At 47.7% G+C, this 24,461-nt stretch overlaps 1 protein-coding gene across 7 annotated transcripts in view; it reads left to right on the forward strand.

Moving 5' to 3' along the window:
• Positions 1–2,318: 2,318 nt before the first annotated feature.
• The window catches only part of EHMT1 (euchromatic histone lysine methyltransferase 1), an 83,812-nt gene continuing 61,669 nt past the window's right edge, over positions 2,319–24,461 (forward strand). For 2 of the 7 annotated variants that reach the window (XM_034664923.1, XM_034664919.1), the window contains exons 1-6: positions 2,337–2,385; positions 2,522–2,632; positions 9,181–9,737; positions 16,755–16,935; positions 19,188–19,345; positions 19,675–19,863. In XM_034664923.1, coding sequence (XP_034520814.1) covers positions 2,361–2,385; positions 2,522–2,632; positions 9,181–9,737; positions 16,755–16,935; positions 19,188–19,345; positions 19,675–19,863 — 1,221 coding nt within the window. In that variant the 5' untranslated portion in view covers positions 2,337–2,360. Of the gene's footprint in view, positions 2,386–2,521; positions 2,633–9,180; positions 9,738–16,754; positions 16,936–19,187; positions 19,346–19,674; positions 19,864–24,461 lie in introns of all 7 variants that reach the window. The other 5 variants (XM_034664921.1, XM_034664924.1, XM_034664922.1 and 2 more) reach the window with 4 other exon arrangements.

Consider the following 24,461-nt stretch of genomic DNA (forward strand, 5'->3'; position numbering starts at 1 on the left):
AGCCTCAGTTCTCTTGGTGGGAAGTGGTAGAGAGGAACCCATATTCCGTGCTTGGTGTGCTGGTTGCTGCTGGGGTGTCCTTGCTTCTGGGCCTTTGCAGTGCCCAGAGCTTCAGCTGTGCATGCTGCTGTCCATTTCCTTCCTCCCTACCATGTTCCTAGATCTAAAGCCAGTATCCCCATCCTTATCCTGCTGTTATATTCAGGCCACCCACCCACCCACCTTGTACTGTGAGGATTTCCACAGCCTCCACCCCGAGCTGGAGAGTGGCAGGACTTGAAGTGCGTGCAGAAGTTCTGTTTGGTTCTGCTGTTGCCAGTACAAGATTTTGTTATTGGTTTGGGCTGTGTGTTCCATCTTCAACCCTCTCTTGGTTTGGTGTCGATTTTATAAGTTGTTAGCACTTTTGAAATGGTGGTGAATACCATGTTCCTTCTTGCTAGTACACATAGGCTCAGTGCACGGAGAGCATCTGAATTTGGGAGTGTTTTGCTCTTCCTGCTCTGGTCATGGGTGGAGCTTAGTGTGGGCTCAGCCTCTGGGCCTTTGGACTTCTGGACGTGCACACTGGCAGTACCCTGCGCTGCCCTCACTCATCCTCCTTTATTCATGCAGCAGATACTGGCTGTGCATCTCTGCTGTTGCTGAGAATCCATGCAGGCATATAGCTGTGTGGGAAGCAGATATGGAAGTGGACCCAGTGACTCTCTTACCGGGTCCTCTTTGAAAGGCCCCAGTAATTTTGCTACCACATGCTCATTGGTTCCTTCTGCATGCCGCGCATTGCTGACACATTGGGGCTATGTCAGAGAACGGGACAGGCCTCTCCTGTGGAACCCAGAGCTTGCATGTTGTGCAGTGGACAGACAGGCTGGGTAGTGTGTCTGAATGGTGGGGGGCACCAAGGGGGCAGTAGGGCAGGGTCCAGGAGAAGCTGTCTGATAAGGTGATTGGCCTGTTGAGAGGCTGCAGGGCCCAGGGGCTGGAGGCTGGGGTCAGAGTGTGGAAGGGGGAGCAGAGGCTGGGCCCTGTGGCTTTGCTGCCGACAGTGAACACTTGTTTCTCCTTCGTGAGCTGGGAAGACCCTGGGGTCCGAGGAGGGGCACATACAAGTCTGATCCCTGCAAAGAAATATTCCCCATCTTCTGGGAGGAAGTCTCAGCCCCTGGATTTTTCCATGGTACCTGGCACTGTGAATTCTGGCTTCCGGTGGCAGGAGTGGCTATGAGAGGGATTATAGAAGGGGGTTCACCGTTGAAAACCACCAGTGGGGCCACATGTGACGCTCTAGGGAAAGGTGGGAGGGCCGCAGGAGGTGCTGGGCCATGCTCGTGCCCTCTCTTGTCTGTGTACCTGGGAAGGTGAAGTCAGCTCCTGTTTAGGAGCTGCAGGTGGGAGCATTCTGGAAGTACTGAGGAAGGAGGGGCTTCAGGGGACAGGAGGCTGCTGTGCAACTTCTGGTGGTTTGGTGGTCCAGGGTGACAGGGGAGGGCACTGCCACTGCTCTTGGGCCCCACACTTGGTGTTCAGTGAAATCAGCAGGGAGCTCAAGGTTCTGTAGGAACGTTCTGAGAATGTGTTGTGGTGTCTTTTGGAGAATGCATTCCATGTGTTAGACAGGTGTTGTGGGGGTTGTGCCCTTAGATTCTGAAACTCTTAAGTGGGGAGCCTGGAGGGTCTGCATCTCCCCCCTTTTCCCTCTCCATGGACTCGTGGTGGGTGGCTGCTGCTGTACCTGGAGGGACCCAGTCAGGAATGTTTTGTGTGTTTACATTCACTTCTCCAACCAGACTCTAAGCCTCCCAAAGGCAAGAAGTTTTAAAAAACAATTCTAAGAGACCTTTCATAATTCATGCCTCCACATAGTAGAGCAAATATTTAATGATTCACGTTTTTATTGAATTTTCTTGGTTTATCCATTTCTGCAATTTTTTGTAGGTTGTTAGGCATTTGAAGTACTTAAATGAATTCTTGTCAGCAGAAATACAATTTGATAAAATTTGTTATAGCATTCCTATAACAACCAAAACATTTGAGATTTCTAATTATGTAAGTAATGCATGAATGCATTCTTATTATTAAAAAACTATCTCCGGAAATACAGATAAGGTAGAAGTTTCCTTGGGCTGCTTTCTGAATGCCATTCCTCCCCTTGGAGGTGACTGTTATCTGCTGGTTTGAATATCCCCTGACTGTCCAGTCATCTGATAGTGAGTTTTATCTGGATTCAGATACAGTGCCCATCTAGAGAAATCATGTTGGCGAATTGCTTAGTCTGCCTGCGGTTGAATCCAGGCTGATGGCTGTTTCTTCTTTAGCAGGCAGTTCCGGCGAAGGGGGAGACGAAGCAGGATTGCTGCATGAAAACAGAGCTGCTGAGGGAAGGTAAGGGTGCAGTTTGCTCCTGCAGGAGAAGTGGCCAGAAGGCCTGTCGCTCTGGCATCTCCTCACCCGTCCCCGGCTCCCGATCTTGTTTGCTTTCACCTGGGTTACTGTATGGCTTCCCATCTCCCATTCCCAGGTGGACACAAAGGCATACACCCAAGATCTGCTCGAGAAGGGAACCTTTACCAAAAAGTGAAAAGCAAACGCCTTGTAGATCCTTGTCTTAAGTGCACCCAGAAAACTCAAGGTGAGAAGGGCCACCTGGATGTTTCTGGCAGCTTGATTCTTACCACTCAGAGCTGAAGCCACTTGGGTGCTCATCACCTGGTTACAGCCTGTGGTGTGCATACGGTGGGCAGCGCTCAGCAACTCAGAGGAAGGAACGGCTTCATTCTCAGAGCAGCACAGATGATGCTGAGCGTGTTTTGCTAAGTGAAGGGGGCTGGACCCACAGGCCATGTGCTTTGTGACTCCACTTGTATGACATTTTGGACAAGGTAAAACTAGAGGCTGGGAAAACCGCATATTTGCCAGGAGGTACAGGGAGGCTGGAGAGGGCAAGCCCTGTGAGGAGCCGTGGTGGGAGGCACTCTACTCTGTTGGTTAGGGCTGTGGAACACACCATGACAAGTGAGTCCCACTGTGTCACACATGAGCCATGTGGGGGCTGCGGAGAAGTTCATTTTGGAGAGCTGCATCCTGACTGGATACCATGAGGCTGATGGCTCAGGAGTGGTGCGGACCCTGGATTTCTCTTGGCTGTGTCTGTCAGGGGAGATGGGCGAGCAGCCCTGGATGGCCATGTGGCTGCTGGAGCTGAGCAGATGAGCAACGTATCCTCCCATCATCCTACCAGCTCCCCATAAGGTTAGCGCGGGAGGAACCTGCCTCGGATCATGGGACTGTCCTCCTCACTGACGCTGGGCGCTGCTCCAAGCACTTAGGGTCTTCTAGCCACATGCCGTCCCAGTGATGTGTGATTCTGTCTCTCGTCTTTGAAGGGGAGCTCAGATGGGTGCACTGCTGGGTTGAGGTCACCCAGGTTGTCAGACTGGCAGCTAGACCCCTCCTCTGAGGACATACAGACCATGGCGTGCAGGTGGTGCTGGCCGTGGCCACTGAGACCACCATGTGGGCATCAGCAGGAGAGATGAGGACTGTGCTCTGATGGGCAGAGAGTGAGGCCCTGCAAGTTGGCCTGCGGTGTCCCAGCACGGACCTGTGTGTTTTGCAGGTGTCAGCCTCTGAGTGCCCTGGATGCAGCCCCGCTCGGTCTGGTGGTAGGATGGCCTGCTGAGGACCACCTTGCAGCCCATGCTTGTGGCTGCTCTTCTGTGCCTTTCCTGAGCTGTAGTGTGGCCGCCCAGCATGCACTGCTGCAGCCCCTGTCTGCTTCCCAGGCAGTCCAGGAGCTGCCGTGATACCTTTTCACATCCACATGGTCCCCTTGTCATGTGACCACCATGTACACGTGTAGGGGCCACTGCGGGTGAAGGTGGAGTGCGGGCACTGCCGTGGCCCAGGCCATAGGGCAGGGCTGTCCCTGTAAGTTCATGACTTGGTGCATGAACACGTTTGTAATAGAAATGCTTCCGATTCTGGTAGAGTTCTGGGGACTGCTGGGAGCAGGGTGGGTCCAGAGACTGAGCAGTGCCTGCTTTGCTTCCTAGAGCTATTTCTAAACCCTACTCCCTCCCTGTTGAGAAGCCTGCTCTCTGGGGGCCCCCAGCTCAGGTCTGACCCAGCCAGGCACTTTCCTGGTGGACTGCGGGGCCTCTGGGTACTTCAGCCTGCCAGCTCCCCTGTGCTGTGCCCCCTGGCCAGCCCCACCACACTGTTCCACCCACACCTGCACGCTTGTGAAGACGACCTGCCTCGTGGTTTCCTCCTGCTGCTGTGTTCCCTCCACTCCTTGAGATGTTCTCTTCCATGGGCATGCCTGGTCTCCAGTTTGTCTTCCCTCCCTGCCTCCCCCGCCTGGGCCTTTTCTAATAGAAGTTGTGGATGAGTAATGCCAGGTGCCCGTTTTCCTCTCTCACACACTGCTCCTGAACCAAGGCCTTGGCTCCTTCTTTTGAGGAACCGTTAGACTGCACATTTTATACTCCCACCAGCAGTGGGGGAGGGGTCCATTTTTTCCACTTGCTGCCAACACTTGTTATTACCTGTTGTTTCGGTGATAGCCGTACTAGTGGGTACAAAGTGGTGTCCCATTGTGGCTTCGATGTGCATTTTCCAGATGATTAGTGATGTTGAGCATCTTTTCCTGTGCTTACTAAGCCCTTTGTATATTTTGGGGGGATGTGTCAATTTAGATCCTTCACCTCTTTTTTAAATTGGTTATTGATTTTTATTGTTGAATTGTCCGAGTTCTTTATGTATTCTTCATACAAGTTCCTTATCAGATGTGTGACTCCCTAATATTTCCCCCACTCTGTGGCTTGTCTTTTCACTTGTTTGGCAGCATCCTTTGAAGCACAGAAGTTTTTAATTTTTTTTAAGATTTACTTATTTGAGAGAGAGCGAGAGCATGTGTATACGTGAGCTGGGGGGAGGGGCAGGGGCAGAGGGAGAAGCAGGCTCCCCACTGAGCAGGGAACTGGATGTGGCCCTTGATCCCAGGACCCCAAGATCATGACCTGAGCTGTAGGCAGACATTTCACTGACTGAGCCACCCAGGCGCCCTGTACGTTTAATTTTGTAAGAACTGCCAGACTGTTTCCCGAAGCCACGGCAACTGTGCATGGCAGTGACATCCTGTCCTTGTCCGAGTTTTTAATTACGCCTGTCAGTGGGTGTCAAGTGGGATCTCTGTGCTGGTTAGATTTGCTGTTTCGTTTTGAGAAGTTTTTAATCTTGATGAAGTCCAATTTATCACTTTTCCTTTTACGGATTGTGCTTTGGTGTCAAGGATAATACACCTTACCTAGCCCTAAATCCTAAAGATTTTTTTAGTTTTTTTTTTTCTCCCGAAGTTTCATCCTTCTACATTTTACATTTACCTTTTTTTCCCATTTTGAGTTAATTTTTATAGGTTCATTTCCATAATCAATCTTTCAGAACTCAGTCATTGGTTCCCGCAGTTTGTAGATTACTTTGAATTTTCTACCTGGGATCACGTCAGTTACAAATAAATTTTGCTGCTGCTTTCTGACCTGAATGCCCTTTGTTACTTTTTCTTGCTTGCTTGATTACTCTCGCCAGAACCTTCAGAATAATGGATGTTAGTAGCAATGGCAGGCAGCCACAGTTTGAGCCTCTGAGAGGAGGAGTGCCATTCCCTTCTTTACCCAGCCTCTCATAACAAGCTGACCCCACACAGTGGGCTTCCCCATGCGGGGTAGGTCTCTGGCTCTCTGTGACACCTGCTGGGCAGCCTGCAAGTCAACCCAGTTTTTGTTTTTGTTTTGTTTTTTTTTAAAGATTTTATTTATTTATTTGACAGAGAGAGAGACAGCCAGCGAAAGAGGGAACACAAGCAGGGGGGTGGGAGAGGAAGAAGCAGGCTCCCAGTGGAGGAGCCCAATACGGGGCTCAATTTCAGAACGCTGGGATCGCGCCCTGAGCCGAAGGCAGACGCTTAACGACTGAGCCACCCAGGCGCCCCCAGTTTTGACCCCACAGGTTGGGGCTCCGTCCCACCAGACTGCCCCCACTTCAGATGCCAGTCCCAAGTAGAGGGTCCCCAGGGTGCACACAACTGGCTACACAAGGGACTGGCTATGAATTGAAGGTTCCCACAACCCTCTCCTCGAGTTCACAGAACTCAGGGAAACATGCGTGTGCCGTCGCCGGTTTTGTTACATGGGGCACGAGTCAGAAACAGCCNCTATGAATTGAAGGTTCCCACAACCCTCTCCTCAAGTTCACAGAACTCAGGGAAACATGCGTGTGCCGTCGCCGGTTTTGTTACATGGGGCACGAGTCAGGAACAGCCCAGTGGAAGTGATGCATAGGGCCGGGTATGGGGGGGAAGGTCGTGGAGCTTCTGTGCCCTCTCTAGGTGCACCACCCTGCCCACGTGGGTGTGTTCACCCACCTGGAAGCTCTCTGACCCCCGTAGTTTAGGGATTTCTGTGGTGGCGTCAACACATAGGTGTGATGGATTATTAACTCAGTCTGCAGCCCGTCTCCCCTCTCTGGAGGATGGGGGTAGGGCTGAAAGTGCCAAGCTTCTGACTGTGGCTTTGTCTCTTCTGGTAACCAGCCCCGTCCAGAGTCACCTCAGGAGCTGCCAGGAGCCGCGGGCAGAGACCAGCTACCTGTATCTTGTTACATCACACAGTGTAATCACATTTAGCTTTCCTTGCTTCTGTCGTAACTTATGCTTTTGGTGTGTAATGAAACTTCCCCATTTTTAGGCCACAGATCTGTTTTCTCCATTTTCCCTTGTTAACTTTTGAGTTTTTCAGACCATCTAGGACAAGTTTTTCCAAGACTCAGGTGTGTGGATGGGCCTCCAGAGGTCTTGGTGAGGCCCAGATGTGTGGAACCCACCTTGACCAACAGTCTGTGCCCTGCTCCCTTGGGCTACTGTCCCGGACTCCACTGTGACTAGTGGACACCCCAGTCCCCCTTACGGTGCTGTGGAGAGGCCTGTTGCATCCTTCTCTGATGCAGGGAGCCTTCCTCCCTGTGCCTTTACTATTTTTCATAATTTACTTTGCTGTTTGGGAAAATCTGTTTTTCCCTCTATGTTTTAGAACAAGGTGGTGGAGTTCCTCAGCATACTAATGGAATTTTGGTTGGGTATCACTGAACTTATGATTCAGTTAGAGGCAGCTTGACACTTCATACTTTTGCTATCCCATTTAAGACCATGTTTTCATTTAAAATCTTTTTCTCCACAGAGGCCTTGAGTAATCTAGTCTAAAATTTTGTATTCTTTTTAATTTTTTCTGCTTTTGCAAATAGTATTTCTTCCCCCTCTCATATTTTCTAGTTAATGCCAGTGCAGGAAAGTGCCCTTGAGTTTTGTAGCTTGAGTTTGAAGTCAGCAGTCTCACTGCACTCTTATATTTTAATTGCTAATTGACTGCATTTTAAAAATAAATGATGGTGTTGGGTGCAGAGGCCAGAGTTCTTCCTTTTGTCTCCAGCACCTCTCATTTCTGTGTTCCCTCTTGTGCCAGCTGGTGCATCTGTTTTGTGTGAGATGCTTGTGGCATTTCTGATATCGCATAGAATTCCCTCCTTTCTTTCCTTCCTTCCTTCCCTCTTTCTTTTTCTTTCTTTCTTTCTTTATCTTTTCTTTCTTTCTTTCTTTCTTTCTTTCTTTCTTTCTTTCTTTCTTTCTTTCTTTCTTTCTTTCTTTCTTTCTTTCTTTTCTTTTCTTTCTTTCTTTCTTTTCAGATTTTTTCTACATATTTATGTGAGAGAGAGAGTGCCATGCATGTGTGTGCGAGCAGGGGGAGGGGCTGAAGGAGAGGGAGAGAGAGAAACTTAAGCAGACTCCATGAGTGCGGAGCCAGACTCAGGGCTCAATCTCATGACCCTGAGATTGTGACCTGAGCCAAAACCTAGTTGGACACTTAACCCCTTGAGCCACCCAGGTGCTGTGAAATTCACTTATTTCTGAATAAGCATATGCTTTCTGCAGATCGTGGTATATGGCCTTTGCCAGCTCCGTCCAAGTGAGGGTGCACCTATTCTGTCTTGCTGAGGATTTTTAAAAAAAATCTTTAATTAATAACTGTGTATTCATTTAGAAAGTATTTGCTGTGCTCAGATACTATGTTCCAGACTCTGTTTTTGTCTGGGGGTGCATAGTTGACAAACAGACGAAACTCTCTCTGTGCAGACCTCACAGTCTAGGGCAGAGGAACCATAATGATGGGGTCTCCTGTGTGAGTCAGTAGAGTAAAGGCACTGGGACGGGTGGAGTCTTGAAGCTGACTGAAGCTCTTTCTGCATCCAGTGGTGTGAGCATGGGTTTTCTGCTTTAGGCTGTCAGCGGCTTGGATACCCTTGTAGATCTGATATAGAACGCATCTGTTTATGACTGGTCCTGGACAAGGTCTGCAAGTTGTCCTGGGAGACCGAGCTTTTATGGATAATAGGCTTGTAGTCCATGTATTTGTAATGGGCCTTCTAGCTGACGTACTGAAAATATGACCCTTTTTCTTGGTCATTACCCATTTTCTTTACGTTTGTTCTGTGAAGGTACTTCTGAGGCCTTGCTTTCAGTCTTCAGACTGTGCTCAGTTTTATTTCACGTGGTGTGTTCGTTCCTGGTGGGTATGCAGATCTGTAACGGGTTTTGAGATCTTGCTATCTTTAAAAAATTAATATACTCAACAAATGGGAAGTCTTTATCTTGTGTTTCTGGTTTTAGACTGTGTCCCTCAAGGCAGGACTGCAGGCCCTGGCTGTACCTTGCGCACAGGATGGACAGATAGCTGGCACGCCTGAGCTCAGGGTGGAATCCCCTCTTCAGGGTTTGGCCTTCTCCAAACTTTAACCAATTAATTTTCAAAGTTACTGTCTAAGACATCATTTTTTATTATTTTGGTTTTAGATTTTTAATTTTTATTTTTAAGGTCTGTACCTAACGTGAGGCTCGAACTCACAACCCCGAGATCAAGAGTTGCATGCTTTTCTGACTGAGCCAGCCAGGTGCCCCTAAGACATCATTTTATATTTAATCTATTTGAATTTAAATCTTTGTACATGAAATGAGATGATTTTTCGTTGGTTAGTTTTATGTAAACCACTCAAAGAAATGGTAACTGTTGATTGGGTTGTATCATGACAGGGCAGGGCCACAGCCTCTAATGCCGTCTCCTCTGTTCACAGAGATCTCTATGGCAGCCGATGGAGGTTCAGCAGAGAAGCAGGGAGGAGAGGCCCCCGTGGCCGCAGACAGCGAAGCCAACGGGTCCTGTGGAAAGAGCGAGGCCAGCAGTCACGTGACTGCGGTGCAGCACACTCAGGAGAACACGGTGGTCAGCCCACAGGAAGGTACCAACAAACTAGCTCGAATAGCCGAAAATGGGGTTTCAGAAAGAGACAGTGAAACAGGGAAGCAAAACCACATCAACGCAGATGACTTCACACAGACTTCTGTCATCGGGAGCAATGGGTACTTCTTGAATAAACCACCCCTGCAGGAGCAGCCCATGCGGATTACCAGCACTTTGGCTTCCTCACTTCCTGGTCATGCTGCGAAAACCCTTCCCGGAGGTTCTGGCAAAGGGAGGACTCCCAGTGCTTTTTCTCAGACGCCAGCCACAGCTCCGGCCAAGCTCGGGGAAGCAAGTAAAGACGCAGAGGACAAGAAGCCCATGGCCCCTGGTGCCGACGTCAAGGTTCACAGGGCGCGGAAGACCATGCCAAAATCCATCCTGGGCCTGGTAATGTGATCCCCGTCGGGATGGGGCTGCTCTCTTGTCTGTTGTGCTGTTTCCTTCCTGTCTGTGTTCTCTTTTGTCATAGTGATGGCAGATGGACTCCGTGCATGAGGGAGAAAAGCCAGTAAATGGCCGTGGTCACCCTACAGGTGGTTGTCCCTGGGCCTGGGAAGATTAGGAGAGGCTGCCGACTGTTCAGGCGTGAACGACGAGCAGACGACTCCTGTCAGCTCGCTCTGGGCTTTGTGCTGCTTTTTGGTGCCTGTTGCGCACTAAGACAGGATGCACCCGAAGCTTGCACAGAGATCTCTCCTCCTCTGCTTTGGGCCTGGGGGCTTTCACTGCAGCTCGGAAAGAATAAGCACTGATCTCTCAGGAAATAAGTAGCCATAAAGTTGTTTGGGTTCTTGATGTGACAGAAGGAAGGGATGAGGGACACACTGAAGACACGCCCATGCCTCTGTTTTCATGCCAGGCCCCTGGGCACAGGGAACAGGCAGCGAGAACCCAGTATCGTGCTGGGTGAGGTGGCTTTTGCCATTAGCATGTATTCTGTGCCTGTGCCTGATGCGTTTTGTCAGAATGTCCACAGTCATGTTTTTCCCTCCCAGTTGTATGGTAATCTGGCTGGGGATGAATGCTAGGTCTGTTAGATGTGTTCCCGTGGGATCTCTTGTACCTGGCATTGCTGGTGAGCGTACTAAAGCTAGTCTGACTGTGTGGCATTAGTAGGTCATGTGCAACGGTTTCCTCTCTGCAACCTTCCAGGGCTGCACGAACGGGCCTGTCCCCACAGGTCCTGTCAGTCTGAGATGTATGTCTTTCCTCAGTTCTAGTAAAATGCTTTGTGCAGCTTTTCTTTTTGTGGAGCTCTTGACATGGACGTGGGGTCTTGTTTTCCAGCTTTGATTTCTTCTTTAGCACTTTACATTCTTACTGTTCATTCTATATATTGATGGTTTTACTTTTGACAGTTTTTTTTTTTCCATACCCAGTATCTCTCATTAGTTTATTTAGTTACATTTTGTCTTATCCTTCAAAAGATGTTAGTTACAATTCTTTTATAGTCTCTGCTATACCTCCTGTTTTCTCAGGTGGGACTTTGTGTTGATGTTTCTCCCCAGGGATGTGCTTATCTTTCTTTCTGTGGTTTTGTATTGCCTGACTGTGAGCTCCGTTGTATTTCCTGTGTCTGCCTGCAGTGATTGTGGGGAGCCATGGGTGCACCGTGGGGCTGGACTGCTGCCCCCCCCCATGCTGCTGGGCCCCCATAGCTGCCATGTGATCCCTGCTCTAGGATAGCCAGGGCTCAGCAGCCCTTTTCTCCCGTATCTCACTGTGTGGGTCTCCCCCCTCCTAGTCTGTCTGGCCTGACCTAGTTTCCACCTTTTGCAGTATTCTTGTGTATGTTCCACAACTTTAAAAACTTTTTAATAATTAGGAATTCACAGGAAGCTGCAAAAATAGTACAGCGAGACCCCATGTACCCTTCACCCGGTCTCCCCCAGGGTAACATTTTACACAGTTAGAGCACAGTGTAGATTTCTGTGAACACCCAGCACTGAGCAGCTCCCAGCATTCCTCTTCATCCCCACCCACCCCATCCCCAACCCCTGTTCCCCATCTCCACAGCCTGTCATGTAAGGTGTTCTGTAAGGAGGTGGGGCCTTTGAGAGCAGCTCAGTTCCTGTGGGATCGACCACATTGTGTCAGTGGCTTCTTTCCTTTTCATGCTGAGGGGTTTTCTCTGGTGTGTATGTCCCAGAACTTCTCACAGGTTGAAGGGCATTTGGGGGTTTTCCAGTTTGGGGCTGTTAAACATTAAAGTTGCTCTGGACATTTATGTACAGATTTTTCTTTAGACAGAAATTTTCATTTCCCTGGGTTAAATATCCAGGAATATAATTGCAGGGTCATGTGTTAATTGGATGTTTAGCTTTATAAGTAAATGCCAAACCAGATTCCTGACAGGCTACAACATTTTACATCCCCAGAAGCAAGGTATGAGCAGTCTGGTTTCACACATCGTTGCTGGCATTTGGCATCGCCGCTCGTTTTTATTTTAGCTATGACACCTCATCATGGTTTTAATTTGAACATCCCTAATAGCCAGTGATGCTGACCATCTTTTCATGTGCTTATTTGCCATCTGTATGTCCTTTTCCGTGCAACGTCTTTCATAGCTCTTGCCCATTTCACAACTAATTGTTTTGTGAGCTTTCTGAGTTCTGGGTTATGAGCCCTTTGCCATGGCTCCGTTCGCAGACTTTTGTCGGTCTGTGGCTTGTCCTCACCCTCATAGTACGGTCTTTCCTGGAGGACAAGTATCTCATTCTGACCAGGTCCACTTTGTCAGTGTTTCTTTCTTTTATGGCTTGTGCTTTTGGCATCATGTCTACAAACTCCCCACCTAGCCCTGGGTCCCAAGATTTTTCTGTAATTTTTCAAGAAGTTTTTAATTTTTATGGGGCGCCTGGGTGGCACAGCGGTTAAGCATCTGCCTTCGGCTCAGGGCGTGATCCGGCGTTATGGGATCGAGCCCCACATCAGGCTCCTCTGCTATGAGCCTGCTTCTTCCTCTCCCACTCCCCCTGCTTGTGTTCCCTCTCTCGCTGGCTGTCTCTATCTCTGTCAAATAAATAAATAAAATCTTAAAAAAAAAAAGAAGTTTTTAATTTTTGTATAGTTTTACATTTTTATAAATACANCCTCTCTCGCTGGCTGTCTCTATCTCTGTCAAATAAATAAATAAAATCTTAAAAAAAAAAAAAAGAAGTTTTTAATTTTTGTATAGTTTTACATTTTTATAAATACGTGGTCTAATTTGAGTTAGTTTTTGTGTTAGATGTCAGGTTTAGAGTAACATTAATTATTTTTGCCGGCCATTTTTTGTCTCACCGTATCAATTTTGAAATGTATGTCAGAAATTTTACGTTATTCATCTCTCTCCTTGAAATTATACTTTTATTCTGTTCTCATTTCCAGGATTTTATTCTAATACGTGTTTATTCTTGGGGATCTTTTATTGTCACTCTGTCATATTCCTTTAAGGAAAAAAAGACAATTTGAAATTTAACTTCAGGAAATTTCTCTGACCATATAGGCTTACCTAAGTGTCAGCTATGTGCTGAATTGAGTTATTATAATTGATAGTGACGCACACTTTTCTGTCACACATACCATTTCGGTCACTTGTAGGGACAGAGGACAGGAGGGTGTTGAGACTTCAGAAATGGATTTCCTGAAGACCACCCCTGCCTGCCGCACACCTGGGAACTTCATCAGCCCCTGGGCCCCCATGGGAGGACCGAGGACACAGTGATGTAGCGGCAAGATGAGTCAAGGCAGTGGGGTCCCCAAGGGCCCCTCTGATATGGAACCCCCTGGCTCCAGACCTGGCCTCCTCTGCCCTTGGGTTTCCTTGCTCCCCAAACCCCGTTCAGTCTTGTTTGGTTTTCTTGGGAGACCTTGTTTTATTGAAAATTGTGTTTTAAAATCAGTGATTCCAGTGATGAATGTTGCAGACTTGTGATAATAAAACCATTTTGTTTGTAAGAGTTTAAAAATGAATGTGTGTTCTTGCTGCATGGCTGACAACCCTTGGCAGTGTGGATGCTCCTTCTCACCCAGTGTTGGTCCCGTCAGAAAGCACCAGCATGGGGTGCAACTCGTCCACTGTTTGGGCAGAGAAAGCAGAAGCTTCTGGAAGGGAACCTTTTTTCCCTTGCATTGAAACGTTTGTTACTGTGTCCTATGTTGCAGACTGTCTCCCTAGTTGAATTGTGCAGACTCCTTTGGGCCCCAGCATGGTGGCCCTTCAGCCTTCTCCCTTTGCGTCCCTGTCAGCATTCTCCCTATCCGCTTCCATGCAGAACCGCTGCCACTGGTATTCTCTAGGTTCTGGACAAAAGACGTGGCCTTGTTCTTAGAGCGCTTGGCCTGGTTAGAGAGGTACTTTGAGTGCTGAAATTGTGCAAGTCCTTGTTCGTTGCCACTGGAATTAAGTATTTGGAAGGAGAAGTAGGCGGGGCTAAGAGAGCTCACACTGAGCTGATGTGGGCCTGGCAGAAGGGGAGAGCTGATGCGCAGAATGTTGGGGGTGGGTAGGGCCAGCAAGGGCCAGACCCTGTGGGCCTCCAGCACCTGGGCCAGAGCAGTATTGTGGCCACCTCTCTCTGCAGCCTGTGCCCTAGGTCCTCCCTCTGTATGGGAGGCTGTGGCTGGCTGGGTGCTCAAGGTTCCATCACAGCAGTGGGCGCCCCTCCATGAAGTCAGGCGCTAGCCTGCTGCCTCCATGGGAAGTAGATGTGTCTTCTGTTTTTTTTTGCTGTTGACAGAGATTAGAGCCCTGACAGAGTCTAGAATCTTCCCCCAAGTTCAGCAGCTCTTGATTTTTTTTTTCAGATTTTCAGAAATAATATCTTAAAGATTTTGTGTTCAGGTGAGAATTAGCCTCCTATGACTCTTTCCTCCTCAGGTTAAGTTTTTGCTCCTCATTTATGTATACTTTAAAATCGTCTTTTGCATTTGCTTATAAGAAGAGCTGGTGGAGGCTGACAGTCATTTTGGCCACACCGTCGTGAGGTAGTTTGCAGGAGACAGAAAGGAGCATTACCTGACTTCTTTAGGGACAACCTGGTATGTTTAAGAGAGACCGAAGAATTTTACAGAGTTGACAAGTTACATGTGAACTGTGCTCTGTGTGCCGAGGGTAGGTTAATTATGAAGGTCGTGGGGAAGATGGTGGTGTTGAAGGAAGAAGGAAGGGCACTCTAGGAGTGGGCCATGTTCCCCGCCAAGCGACAGACAGGGTTGCTGAGCTGAGTGTGAGTAAGTCCCCCTGGGCTATCCCCCCAAGAGCTGGAATCCAGGCCACACTCCCAGATAGGCTCACTTTCAAGGACAAGGACGTCAGGCGCATTCACACTGTTGTGCAGCCATCCTCTCCATCTGTCCCCGGAACTCGTTCATCTTCCCAGGCTGGACTCTGCATTAAACCCTGTTCCCAGCGCCCCCCCCCACCCCTCATCTGTGGGTCCGACTCCTCTGGCCTCCTGAGAGTTTCCACTCATACAGAATGGGTCCCTCTGCGCCGGGCTGACCTCACTCAGCACCATGTCCTTCCAGCTCCATCCACGTTGTCAGGATTCCTTCCTTTCTAAGGCTGAGTGATATTCCATGGTGTGGATGGACCACGTCTCATTTATCCATTCACCTGTCAGTAGATGCTTGGTTTGCTCCCACCCCTTGGCTGTTGTGAATAATGCTGCTGCAAACCGTTGTGCACAAATAGCTCTTTGAGACTCTGCTTTCAGTTCTTTTAGGTATATTCCCAGAAGTGGAATTGCTGGATCACATGGTAATTCTATGTTTAGCTTTTTGAGAAACTGCCAAACTGTTTTCCACGTGGCTGCACCATTTTACATTCCCAACACCACACAGTGGTTCCAGTTTCTCCACGTCCTTTTCAACATCTCTTGTTTTTAATTGAGGCATAATTGACAGTTTTCTGGGTTGTATTCTTTTGTTTTTCATAGTCGCCGTCCTAGTGGTGTGAGGTGATCTCTCATGATGGTTTTTGCATTTTCCTGATGATCAGTGATGTTGAGCATCTTTTCGTGTGTGGTATATGTCTTCTTTGGAGAAGTGTGTGATCAGATGCTTTGCCCATTTTTTAATCAGGTTGTTTGTTTTGTTGTTGAGTTGTAGGAGTTCTTTATATATTCTGGATATTAATCCCTCTCAGATATGTGATTTGCAAGTATTTTCTCCCAATCTATAAGTTGCTTTTTCATTCTATTGATTGTGTCCTTTGATGAACAGAAATTTTTAATTTTGATAAAGTTTGATTTATCAATTTTTTGTGGTTCTTGTTGCCTGTGTTTTTGGTCTCCTATCCAGAAATCGTTGCCAAATTCAATGTCATGAAGCTTTCCTCCTCCTTCTTTTTTTTTTTTTTTTTTTTTTTTTTAAGATTGTATTTATATTCGACAGAGATAGAGACAGCCAGAGAGAGAGGGAACACAAGCAGGGGGAGTGGGAGAGGAAGAAGCAGGCTCACAGCTGAAGAGCCCGATGCGGGGCTCGATCCCACAACGCTGGGATCATGCCCTGAGCTGAAGGCAGACGCCCAACCGCTGTGCCACCCAGGCGCCCCTCCTCCTTCTTCTAAGAGTTTTATAGTTTTAGATCTTTGATCCATTCTGAGTTAGCATTTGTACGCAGTGTAAGGTAAGGGTCCAACTCCATTCTTTCGCGTGTGGAGATATCCCTTTTCCCAGCACCATTTATTGAAGGATGCCTGTTTCTACACTGCTGATTGCCCTTACTGTGCTTATGATAAAACCTGATTAAATGGAATTTGATATGAGATCCAACTATCTCAAGGCTGTAGGTGATTTTAGGGAAGCCCATGGAGGAGAGAGGGTTAATTGTGTCTAGGCAGTCTGGAATGAAGGCTGCACCGTTAATAGGCATGAGGGGTTTAAGGACAGTACTGCTGGCTGCTGCGGTCTTGGAAGGCTGAGACTGAAGATAGATTTAGGAGAGTGGTAAAGCTATGAGCAAAAGATAACTTAAAAATTGTAGTCTGTTGTGGGGGGAGTGTTGCACAGTGCAGCCGTGAAAATGATAGCCTGTGAAAGCACTTTACTTAGTAATACATTTACCTATGTCAGCGGTTAGCAGACTTTCCCTGTGAGGGACCAGGTAGACCATATTTCAGGGTTTGTTTGCCGCATTCGGTCACTGCCGCTGCCGCTTCCTCTTGCTCTCTGTCCTCGTCAACGCCGTTTAGCTTGTTGACGCTGGCCCGTATCATCTGAGGGGTGGCCGGGCACATGTGCGTCAGTGCCAGGTGCTCTGTGATGACGGCAGGCTTTGTACTTTGTCTTCTCTCTTTTATCTTCTCTCTTGGTCAAGGCAGGCTTTTGAGGAAAGGAGCTGCGTTTTGGGGGCATGTTGTTTCAGTGACCATCTGCTGGTGTGTAATTACAGTTATTAATTGTCTTTGTTTTGAAGCATGCGGCCAGTAAGGATCCCAGAGAAGTTCGAGAAGCACGAGATCATGAGGAGCCAAAAGAGGAGATCAACAAAAATCTTTCTGATTTTGGACGACAGCAGCTTTTACCCCCCTTCCCACCCCTTCATCAGTCACTACCTCAAAACCAGTGCTACGTGGCCACCACAAAGTCACAGACAGGTAATAGGGGACCCAACAACTGTCTTTGCTCTCTGATTGCGTGTTACAAACCTGCACCTTGCGAAACTAGAGGTGTGCCGACCGTAAGTGCGTGTGTGCTCTAGACGAGCAGTGGTCGGACTCCCGGGCCCTTCTGTGCTCACCTGTAACCCTGCAGAGGGATGTCAGACCTCTGTTATGCCTGCACTGCTCTCTGTGCTTGTTGTCAAACTCGGAATGAAGACTGTTTTCCTTACGTCTTATCCCCTCGTTCTAATCGGGTAGAGGACTCTAGGTTGGAGAACTTCCCTCAGTTTATGATTAAGTGCCGTTGAAAACACACAGTGTAGTGTGGAGACCTTTGAGTTAAGGTTGTGGAGAAGGGTGGTTTGGTTCTGTTACCCGCCACTTCCTGTGGGCGTTTCTAGCTCTTTTGAGCTTGCTTCTGTTCAGGGTCAGTTGAGGGGACGGGTGAACATTTGATCCCTTATTGGGGCTTTTGCAGGAGCTGGGGCTGCATGACTGGCCCCACAGGGCAGATGCTGGGGTGGGCATATTTCAAGCGAGGGGCCTCCCTCTGGAGCCTCTAAGACACCCACAGTTCCTACAGAGATGAGGTGACTCTCCGCAGTGCAGAAAGGCCCTTTCTGTGACGTCTTCATGCAGGTCAGGCAGTCCTGGTGCTGTCACCTCCCAGGAAGGGTACACCTGCACGTGTCTCCTGCAGAGGGAGTCGTCATCACAGCTGCCTTGCCTTATTACAAAATCGCTGGTGTGCCTTCCAGTGGTGTGGGAAATACAGAAAGGTGTCATGGGATGGACAGGGCGTGTGTGGACACAGCCCTCTGAGACTATGTCCAGGTTCTAGGCCACCTCAATCTGCTTTTTTCAAACCTCACTCCTTCCCCTGCCCTGCCGTCTTCCCTTGGGGGTGGGGGGAGTGTTGGAGCCAGCTCATTCGAGTTTAAGATTTCAGGCCATCTCTATTAGTATTTTAAATTATGGTGGTGACAGCCCCAGAGTTTCTGTTACCTTCCCATCCTACTGCAACACAAGCAGGAACACAGACACACTGAGGGGCTGCAAGGCACGTATTACTCCCCGTCCTGTGACTGTACAGGACGCGCATCCCAGCCTGGACACACCCCTGCATGGCACCCAGTCAACCCATTCTAGCATGAGATGGACAGAGCTGTGTTTCCTCCTGACCATTTATGTGCTTAGAGCCACCCCAGTGAACACAGTGGGTGGGTGATTGTCCTGGATGCCCTGTGTGCCCCTTGGCCTGGGCTGAGGCTAACATGGTGTCCTCGATGCCACGTGCTCATGGAGCTGTCTGCGAGGCCCTTGCAGTGGTGTGGTTCATGTTCATGCATGCTGTTCCCACGCTCTTTTCTTCCACTCTGTGGAGTGAGAATGCAATGGAGCATAAGTTCTCCAGCCCTTTAGTACATTGCATCTGTTAAGTGGTTTTCAGATTTTTTAAAACCCTGGAGCTTTTAAAAAAATAAAATGTTATAGAAAACCTCCTACTATAAAGCCAGACAACCTGGAGCTGCTTAATCTAGAGCAGGGTTGAGAGCCCTGAGTCCCCAGGAGCTCCAGCTTGTCTGGAAACCCCAGACCCCCCGCCGTTTGCTTTTTCCTGTCCTGTGCCTTCCTCGACCTTGTGTACCTGTACAAGGTCTTCGTTCCCCTCAGTTGGTGGACTGCTGGGCGAGGTGGAAGGAAGGTGCTGGGGAAAAGGTCCAGGAGAGGACAGACTGGCCAGTGTTGCGTGGCCACGCTTACTTAGAGGTGGACACATCTAGAGACTGTACAGTTTACCCTTTCATGGGTGAGAAGTCTGTCAGGAAGACAGATGGGGCCCACCCCCAGTGACTGGCTGCGAGGCCGCTGCCCCTCCTCAGCCTCGTTCTCGCAGCCACACTGTTCCTTGGGGTGGGACCATCCCGAGGCAGGGGACTGGGTATGGGAGGTGCTGCAGGGCCCTGCTTCTGTTGGTCAGTGGGTTCTCCCTTGTACTTCTGCTTGTAGGAGGGTGATAATGTTTGCTGTCCACATAGCGTAGTGTTTTATCGTGAGTAGAGCAAATGATCTGTAAGGTACCGTCAGCTTTCTCTGTGCAACTTAAGTAAGAAATACCTGTCACTGTGGTGGCATACTGATGATTTTGGTAATCAGATTTTGTGAATTATCACCTACCTTTAAAAAACATTTGAATGGTATTTCTTTTCCTTTCTTGTCCCCTTTTGACTTTTTTTTTTTTTTAGCTTGCTTGCCTTTTGTTTTAGCAGCTGCAGTATCTCGGAAGAAAAAAAGAAGAATGGGAACCTATAGCCTGGTTCCTAAGAAAAAGACCAAAGTATTAAAACAGAGGACGGTGATTGAGATGTTTAAGAGTATAACTCATTCCACTGTGGGTTCCAAGGTAAGGCGTGCCTGTGGTGTTTGCACGTGTGCTTGGAAATCCGCATCTGTGTCAGGACCTCTCTGACCACAGAAACACACCACGTGAGGTTGTCGGTAATTTGATGACCTCGGTCCCTTTTGAAGGAACCCAGGCTCTGAGGTGCCTCGTTTTGGGGCACAGCCTCCTGCCCTGTGCTCCCTGACCCTTCATCCCTTACCCTTTCCTCGCTCTTCCCCAAGTGGCAGAGTCGCTGTGTCCCACCTCGCAGGCCATGCCCTGGCGGGAGTTGACAGGTTGCTCCTGATCCTGGGGTTCTCCATGACAGTGCGCTCTTGCCTGTGTTCCAGAGCGACAAGGACCTGGGCGCCAGCACCCTTCACGTGAACGGGGAAAGCTTGGAGCTGGACTCAGAGGAGGACGAGTCGGAGGAGCTCGATGAGGATGAGGACCAGGGGCCCGAGCAGGCTGCTGCATTTCCCACGGAGGACAGCAGGACCTCTAAGGGCAGTGTGTCAGAAACTGACCGTACCCAGAAGGTAGGCCCTTCTCACCCCCTCGGGGAGGCGCTACAGATGGTGGGCCATTGGTCCTGTGAGGGGCAGTTTGGCCCTTCTTGGCCCCAGTCATTTCCCTGTTTCCTTCTGACTTGGGTGTTTGCATTCTGTTTATCTTGAAGTTTTAGATTTATTTTCATCAAAGGAGTGTTTGTCTTCTTTACAGCACTCCTTGAAGTAAACTTTGTTTAGGTTCTAGATGGGCAGGAATACACTGAGGGCTGACTGTGTGCCAGTGCAGCTGCTTGTCACTGGCCTTGGTGTGACTGACCTTGTTCAGTCCTAGGCACACCACAGGTGCAGTTCTGCATGTGAGGCACTAACACTGGGAAGGACTCTCCTCCTGGTTGGAGTGAGCGTCCCGGGCTGCTGACTGGGCCTGTGGGGCTGTTACGTGTTGTCTGTTCAGACCAGGTGTATCTCGGTGTGCCAGGTGTGTCCTCATCACACACAGTTCACTCATGTCTAACCGAGAATGTGCTCTGGGAGGGGGAGTGTGCTGACTCAATCACAAGTCACTGTCTGGAGGTGGCCCCGGGGGCTCAGTGCTGGGCAGGGTCTCCAGGGGCACTAGGTGCAGACCTGAGTAGAGCACAGTTCCTTAGTAGATGCTGACATCTGGGTGTGTGTTTATGCTCTTAGCTCAGAGGGGGATGGAGTAGACTAGGAGGAACCAGGAGGAGTTGAGAACCAGGTGGTTGATGGGAGACAGGTGTGATTTGACTGTTCCGTGTATCATACTTCTTTTTGACAGTTTTGGACCATCTTTATATAAGATGGGCTTTTGTATCTGATGAAGTCTTCCAAAACTAATGGTAGGCAGAGAAGTTGTGGGTGAGTTCATTGAAATAGTGACCTGTTTGAAATGTATAATTTTGCAGATTAACTTTTTACATTTTGAGTCAGAGTGCCGTGCTCTGTAGATACAGCCTTTCCTTCCAGCTCTCATAGTTTTGGGGGGGTGTCTTGTCTTCTGTCAGAAGCCACGGGTACTAGTCTATTTATGATTTCTGGGTTCTAAATATGATAAAGCAGATCTTTTTCACTGGTGATTTTGAATAAATTCGTGTGAGCTGTCGTCTTGTACTTCACTGGTTTCATTCTTTATGTGTAAATACTTGATTCATGTACGTTCGGGGATAAAATATGGGGTAGATATACTCAAAATGGGTGTATTTTATGATATTTGAATTCTATCTCAGTAAAGCTTTTTAGGCAAAATGTGAAGTCAGGGTCCCATGGCTTCCCTCAAAATGGTTAGCTACATTGTGTGAGCACCATTTATTGACTGATGCGTCTTTCCCCTGGTGATTTAAAATGTCACCTTTATCGAACACCATATGGCATACAGAGTTGATTCTTGTTTCTGGATTCTCCTCTTCAGAGAGAGTCTGGTTGCTGAGTAATACTGAATAACTCTATACATTGGTATAAAGGAAAGAATTAAATGGACAGCAAGCCAACAAAAACAATGAAGAAAGCAGTAAAAGTAGAATCACGAGCATAGTGTGGCCGAGGGGAGAATGAAGTAACGTGACAGGAGCAAATCCAAATAAACCAGCAGTAATAATAAACAGTAATAGGTTTATTACGTGAACTCCTTCAGAGAATGGAATGATTGGAATGGACAGTAGCTCCTTCTGAGGCCAAACTCACTTTCAATCCTAAGACAATATTGGTCATACGGAACTGTGTATTTGCATAATAGCGATTGTAAAGAAGGTAGGGCTTTCCCCCACCCCGGGAAGATACTGATTTATTACAGGAAACCTCTTGATAAGACTTACTACACTAACAGATTAAATGAGAAAAACTAGCATTTTAAGTAAGTAAGCTGTACGTTTTTTGGATTTGGGGGAATGACTTTATGATTTCAGCTGTGACAAGGATAAGTTCACTGATCAGAGAGTGACTGACTGCACCTGTGCGCCACCACCCGGCTCACAGGCCTGAGTTGTCCGAGCCTTCCCTGTGGGCCCTCCCAATCACTGCAGAATTGTCTTCTTGGTTTCTGTGCTTCATGTAAATGGAATCATGCATGTTTTCCTTTTTCAGAGTGTGACTTGTTTTACTCAGTATTACGTTTGTGAAGTGATTTATATTACTCGTTCATTTTCATTGTTACGCACAGTGGATTATAAAGTGGTCTGAGGGGCATCTTTCAGAGGGGACCCTTTCAAGGGGTCTGTGGGGTCAAAACTATTATTGTCATAATGCTAAGACACTACTGTTTTACCTCTCATTCATGGAGTTAGATTGCGGTTTAAACATTTCTCAGTTTGTATAGTAGTAAACTGTAACTGTAAATTTGTACAGTAGTAAACATTAGTAGACATAACCCACATCAACAAAAGTGCTTTGTCATTCTCAGTAATTTTTAATAGAGCGAAGGGTTTCTGAGACCAGAATGTTCAAGAGCCACTACAGTACAGTATTCCTTTGGATGACTGTTCAAATTTATGTATCCATTCCACTGTTGATGGACATTTGGGCTGTTCCCAGTTGGGGCCATTACAGATGACATTTCTATGAGCATTCCTTTGTGTCCCTGGTGGCACACCCACATTGGGATTGCCATGTCATGTGACCAGCAGTAGGCATGGCCATACAGCTCTCCCTTATCAGCCTCCCGTGGGTGAAAGTCCTTCTGTCACACTGGCTTGACATACTTGGTATTGCCCGGCCAATGAGTGTAGTGGTATTACATTATAGTTCTGATTCACATTTCCCTGATTTCCAAGAAGATTGGGTACTTTTTCACATGTTTATTTACCATTTGGATGCCTTCTTCTTTTTTTTTTTTTTTTTAAGATTTTATTTATTTATTTGAGAGAGAGAGAGAGAGAGTACAAGCTGGGGGGTGGAGGGAGAGGAAGAAGCAGGCTCCCCATGAGCAGGGACCCAACACGGGGTTCAATCCCAGGACCCCGAGACCCTGACCTGATCCCAGGACCCTGGGGTCATGACCTGGGCCGAAGGCAGACTTGCTTAACAGACATATCCACCCAGGCGCCCCTCATTGCTCAATCTTTTTAAAATACAGACTACCCAGTGGTATTTAAACATAGCTTATATTAAGTAAACCTGACCAAAGATATCAGAATCCTACCAAAAAAAAAAAAAGTCACTTAGTGGTGAACATTTTAAAAGATTTCTAATGTCAGTAATAAAAAAAGGGAGGGATTGCTCCTTTCTCCCCTAACATGAGCACTGCAGTGTTGATTACTCTTGCTGTGATGCTGTAAGATGAGAACCAGAAGGAAACATTAATATTTAAAAGGACAAGAGAGAAGAGTTTGCCAAGAATATAATCATCTGTCTTAAAAAATTCAAGAAAATCAGCTGAAGAACTATTATAGCTAGTGAGCCGACTTACTTGTGATCAAGACATAAAACCATTCCTTTTCTTGTGTAGCTGCAATAGTCAGAGAATGTAATGACAGCAGTATCAATAATAGCAATAATGCTTAGGGCTATTTTTTAACTTTTGTAATAGAAAATGTCAAGCTATGCAAACGTATAGATAATAGTGAACAGTTGTCAACAATTGGCCAGTCTTCATTATCCAAACATGGTTTGTTTTGAAGCAGATACTTCCATATGGATCTTTAAAGGAAAAGGACTCTGAAAGCAAAATCCTAAAATTTAGCTGTAAGTCTTTAACATTACCAGGGTACTTAGCAATAAATTTAATAGGAAATATCAGTTCCCTAGAAGAGAACACTGAAACTTTCCTGAAAGAGGCTGGAAAGTAGACATAGGTTCATTCAAGTTAAGACGTATCACTTGTCTGAGAAAAAAGCCATTGTTTGAGGGAAGACTTGTTTGTCTGAGGGAAGACCCGTTGTTTGGGTGAAGACCTCTTGCTTGTCTGAGGGGAAGACTTGTAGTTTGAGGGAAGGGCCCTTGTTTGAGGGAAGACTCCTTGTTTGTCTGAAGGAAGACCTGTTGTTTGTCTGAGGGAAGACTCCTTGTTTGAGGCAAGATCCCTTGTTTGTCTGAGGGAAGACCCCTGGTTTGTCTGAGATCCCTTGTTTTCTGAGGGAAGACCTGCTGTTTGTCTGAGGGAAGACCCGCTGTTTGTCTGAGGGAAGATCCCTTGTTTGTCTGAGGGAAGATCCCTTGTTTGTTTGAGTGAAGACCCCTTGTTTGGTCTGAGGGAAGATCCCTTGTTTGTCTGAGATCCCTTGTTTTCTGAGGGAAGACCCGCTGTTTGTCTGAGGGAAGATCCCTTGTTTGTCTGAGGGAAGACCTGTTTTTTGTCTGAGGGAAGATCCCTTGTTAGACTTGAGGGAAGACCCATTGTTTGACTGAGGGAAGACCCCTTGTTTGTCTGAGGGAAGACCCCTTGTTTGTCTGAGGGAAGACCCCTTTTTGGCTGAGGGAAGATCCCTTGTTTGTCTGAGGGAAGATCCCTTGTTTGTCTGAGGGAAGACCTCTTGTTTATATGAGGGAAAACCTCTTCTTTGTCTGAGGGCAGATCCCCCGTTTGCCTGAGGGAAGACCTGTTTTTTGTCTGAGGGAAGATCCCTTGTTAGACCTGAGGGAAGACCCCTTGTTTGTCTGAGGGAAGACCCCTT

This window comes from Ailuropoda melanoleuca, chromosome 7, assembly GCF_002007445.2.
Source record: "Ailuropoda melanoleuca isolate Jingjing chromosome 7, ASM200744v2, whole genome shotgun sequence".
Lineage (NCBI taxonomy): Eukaryota > Metazoa > Chordata > Mammalia > Carnivora > Ursidae > Ailuropoda > Ailuropoda melanoleuca.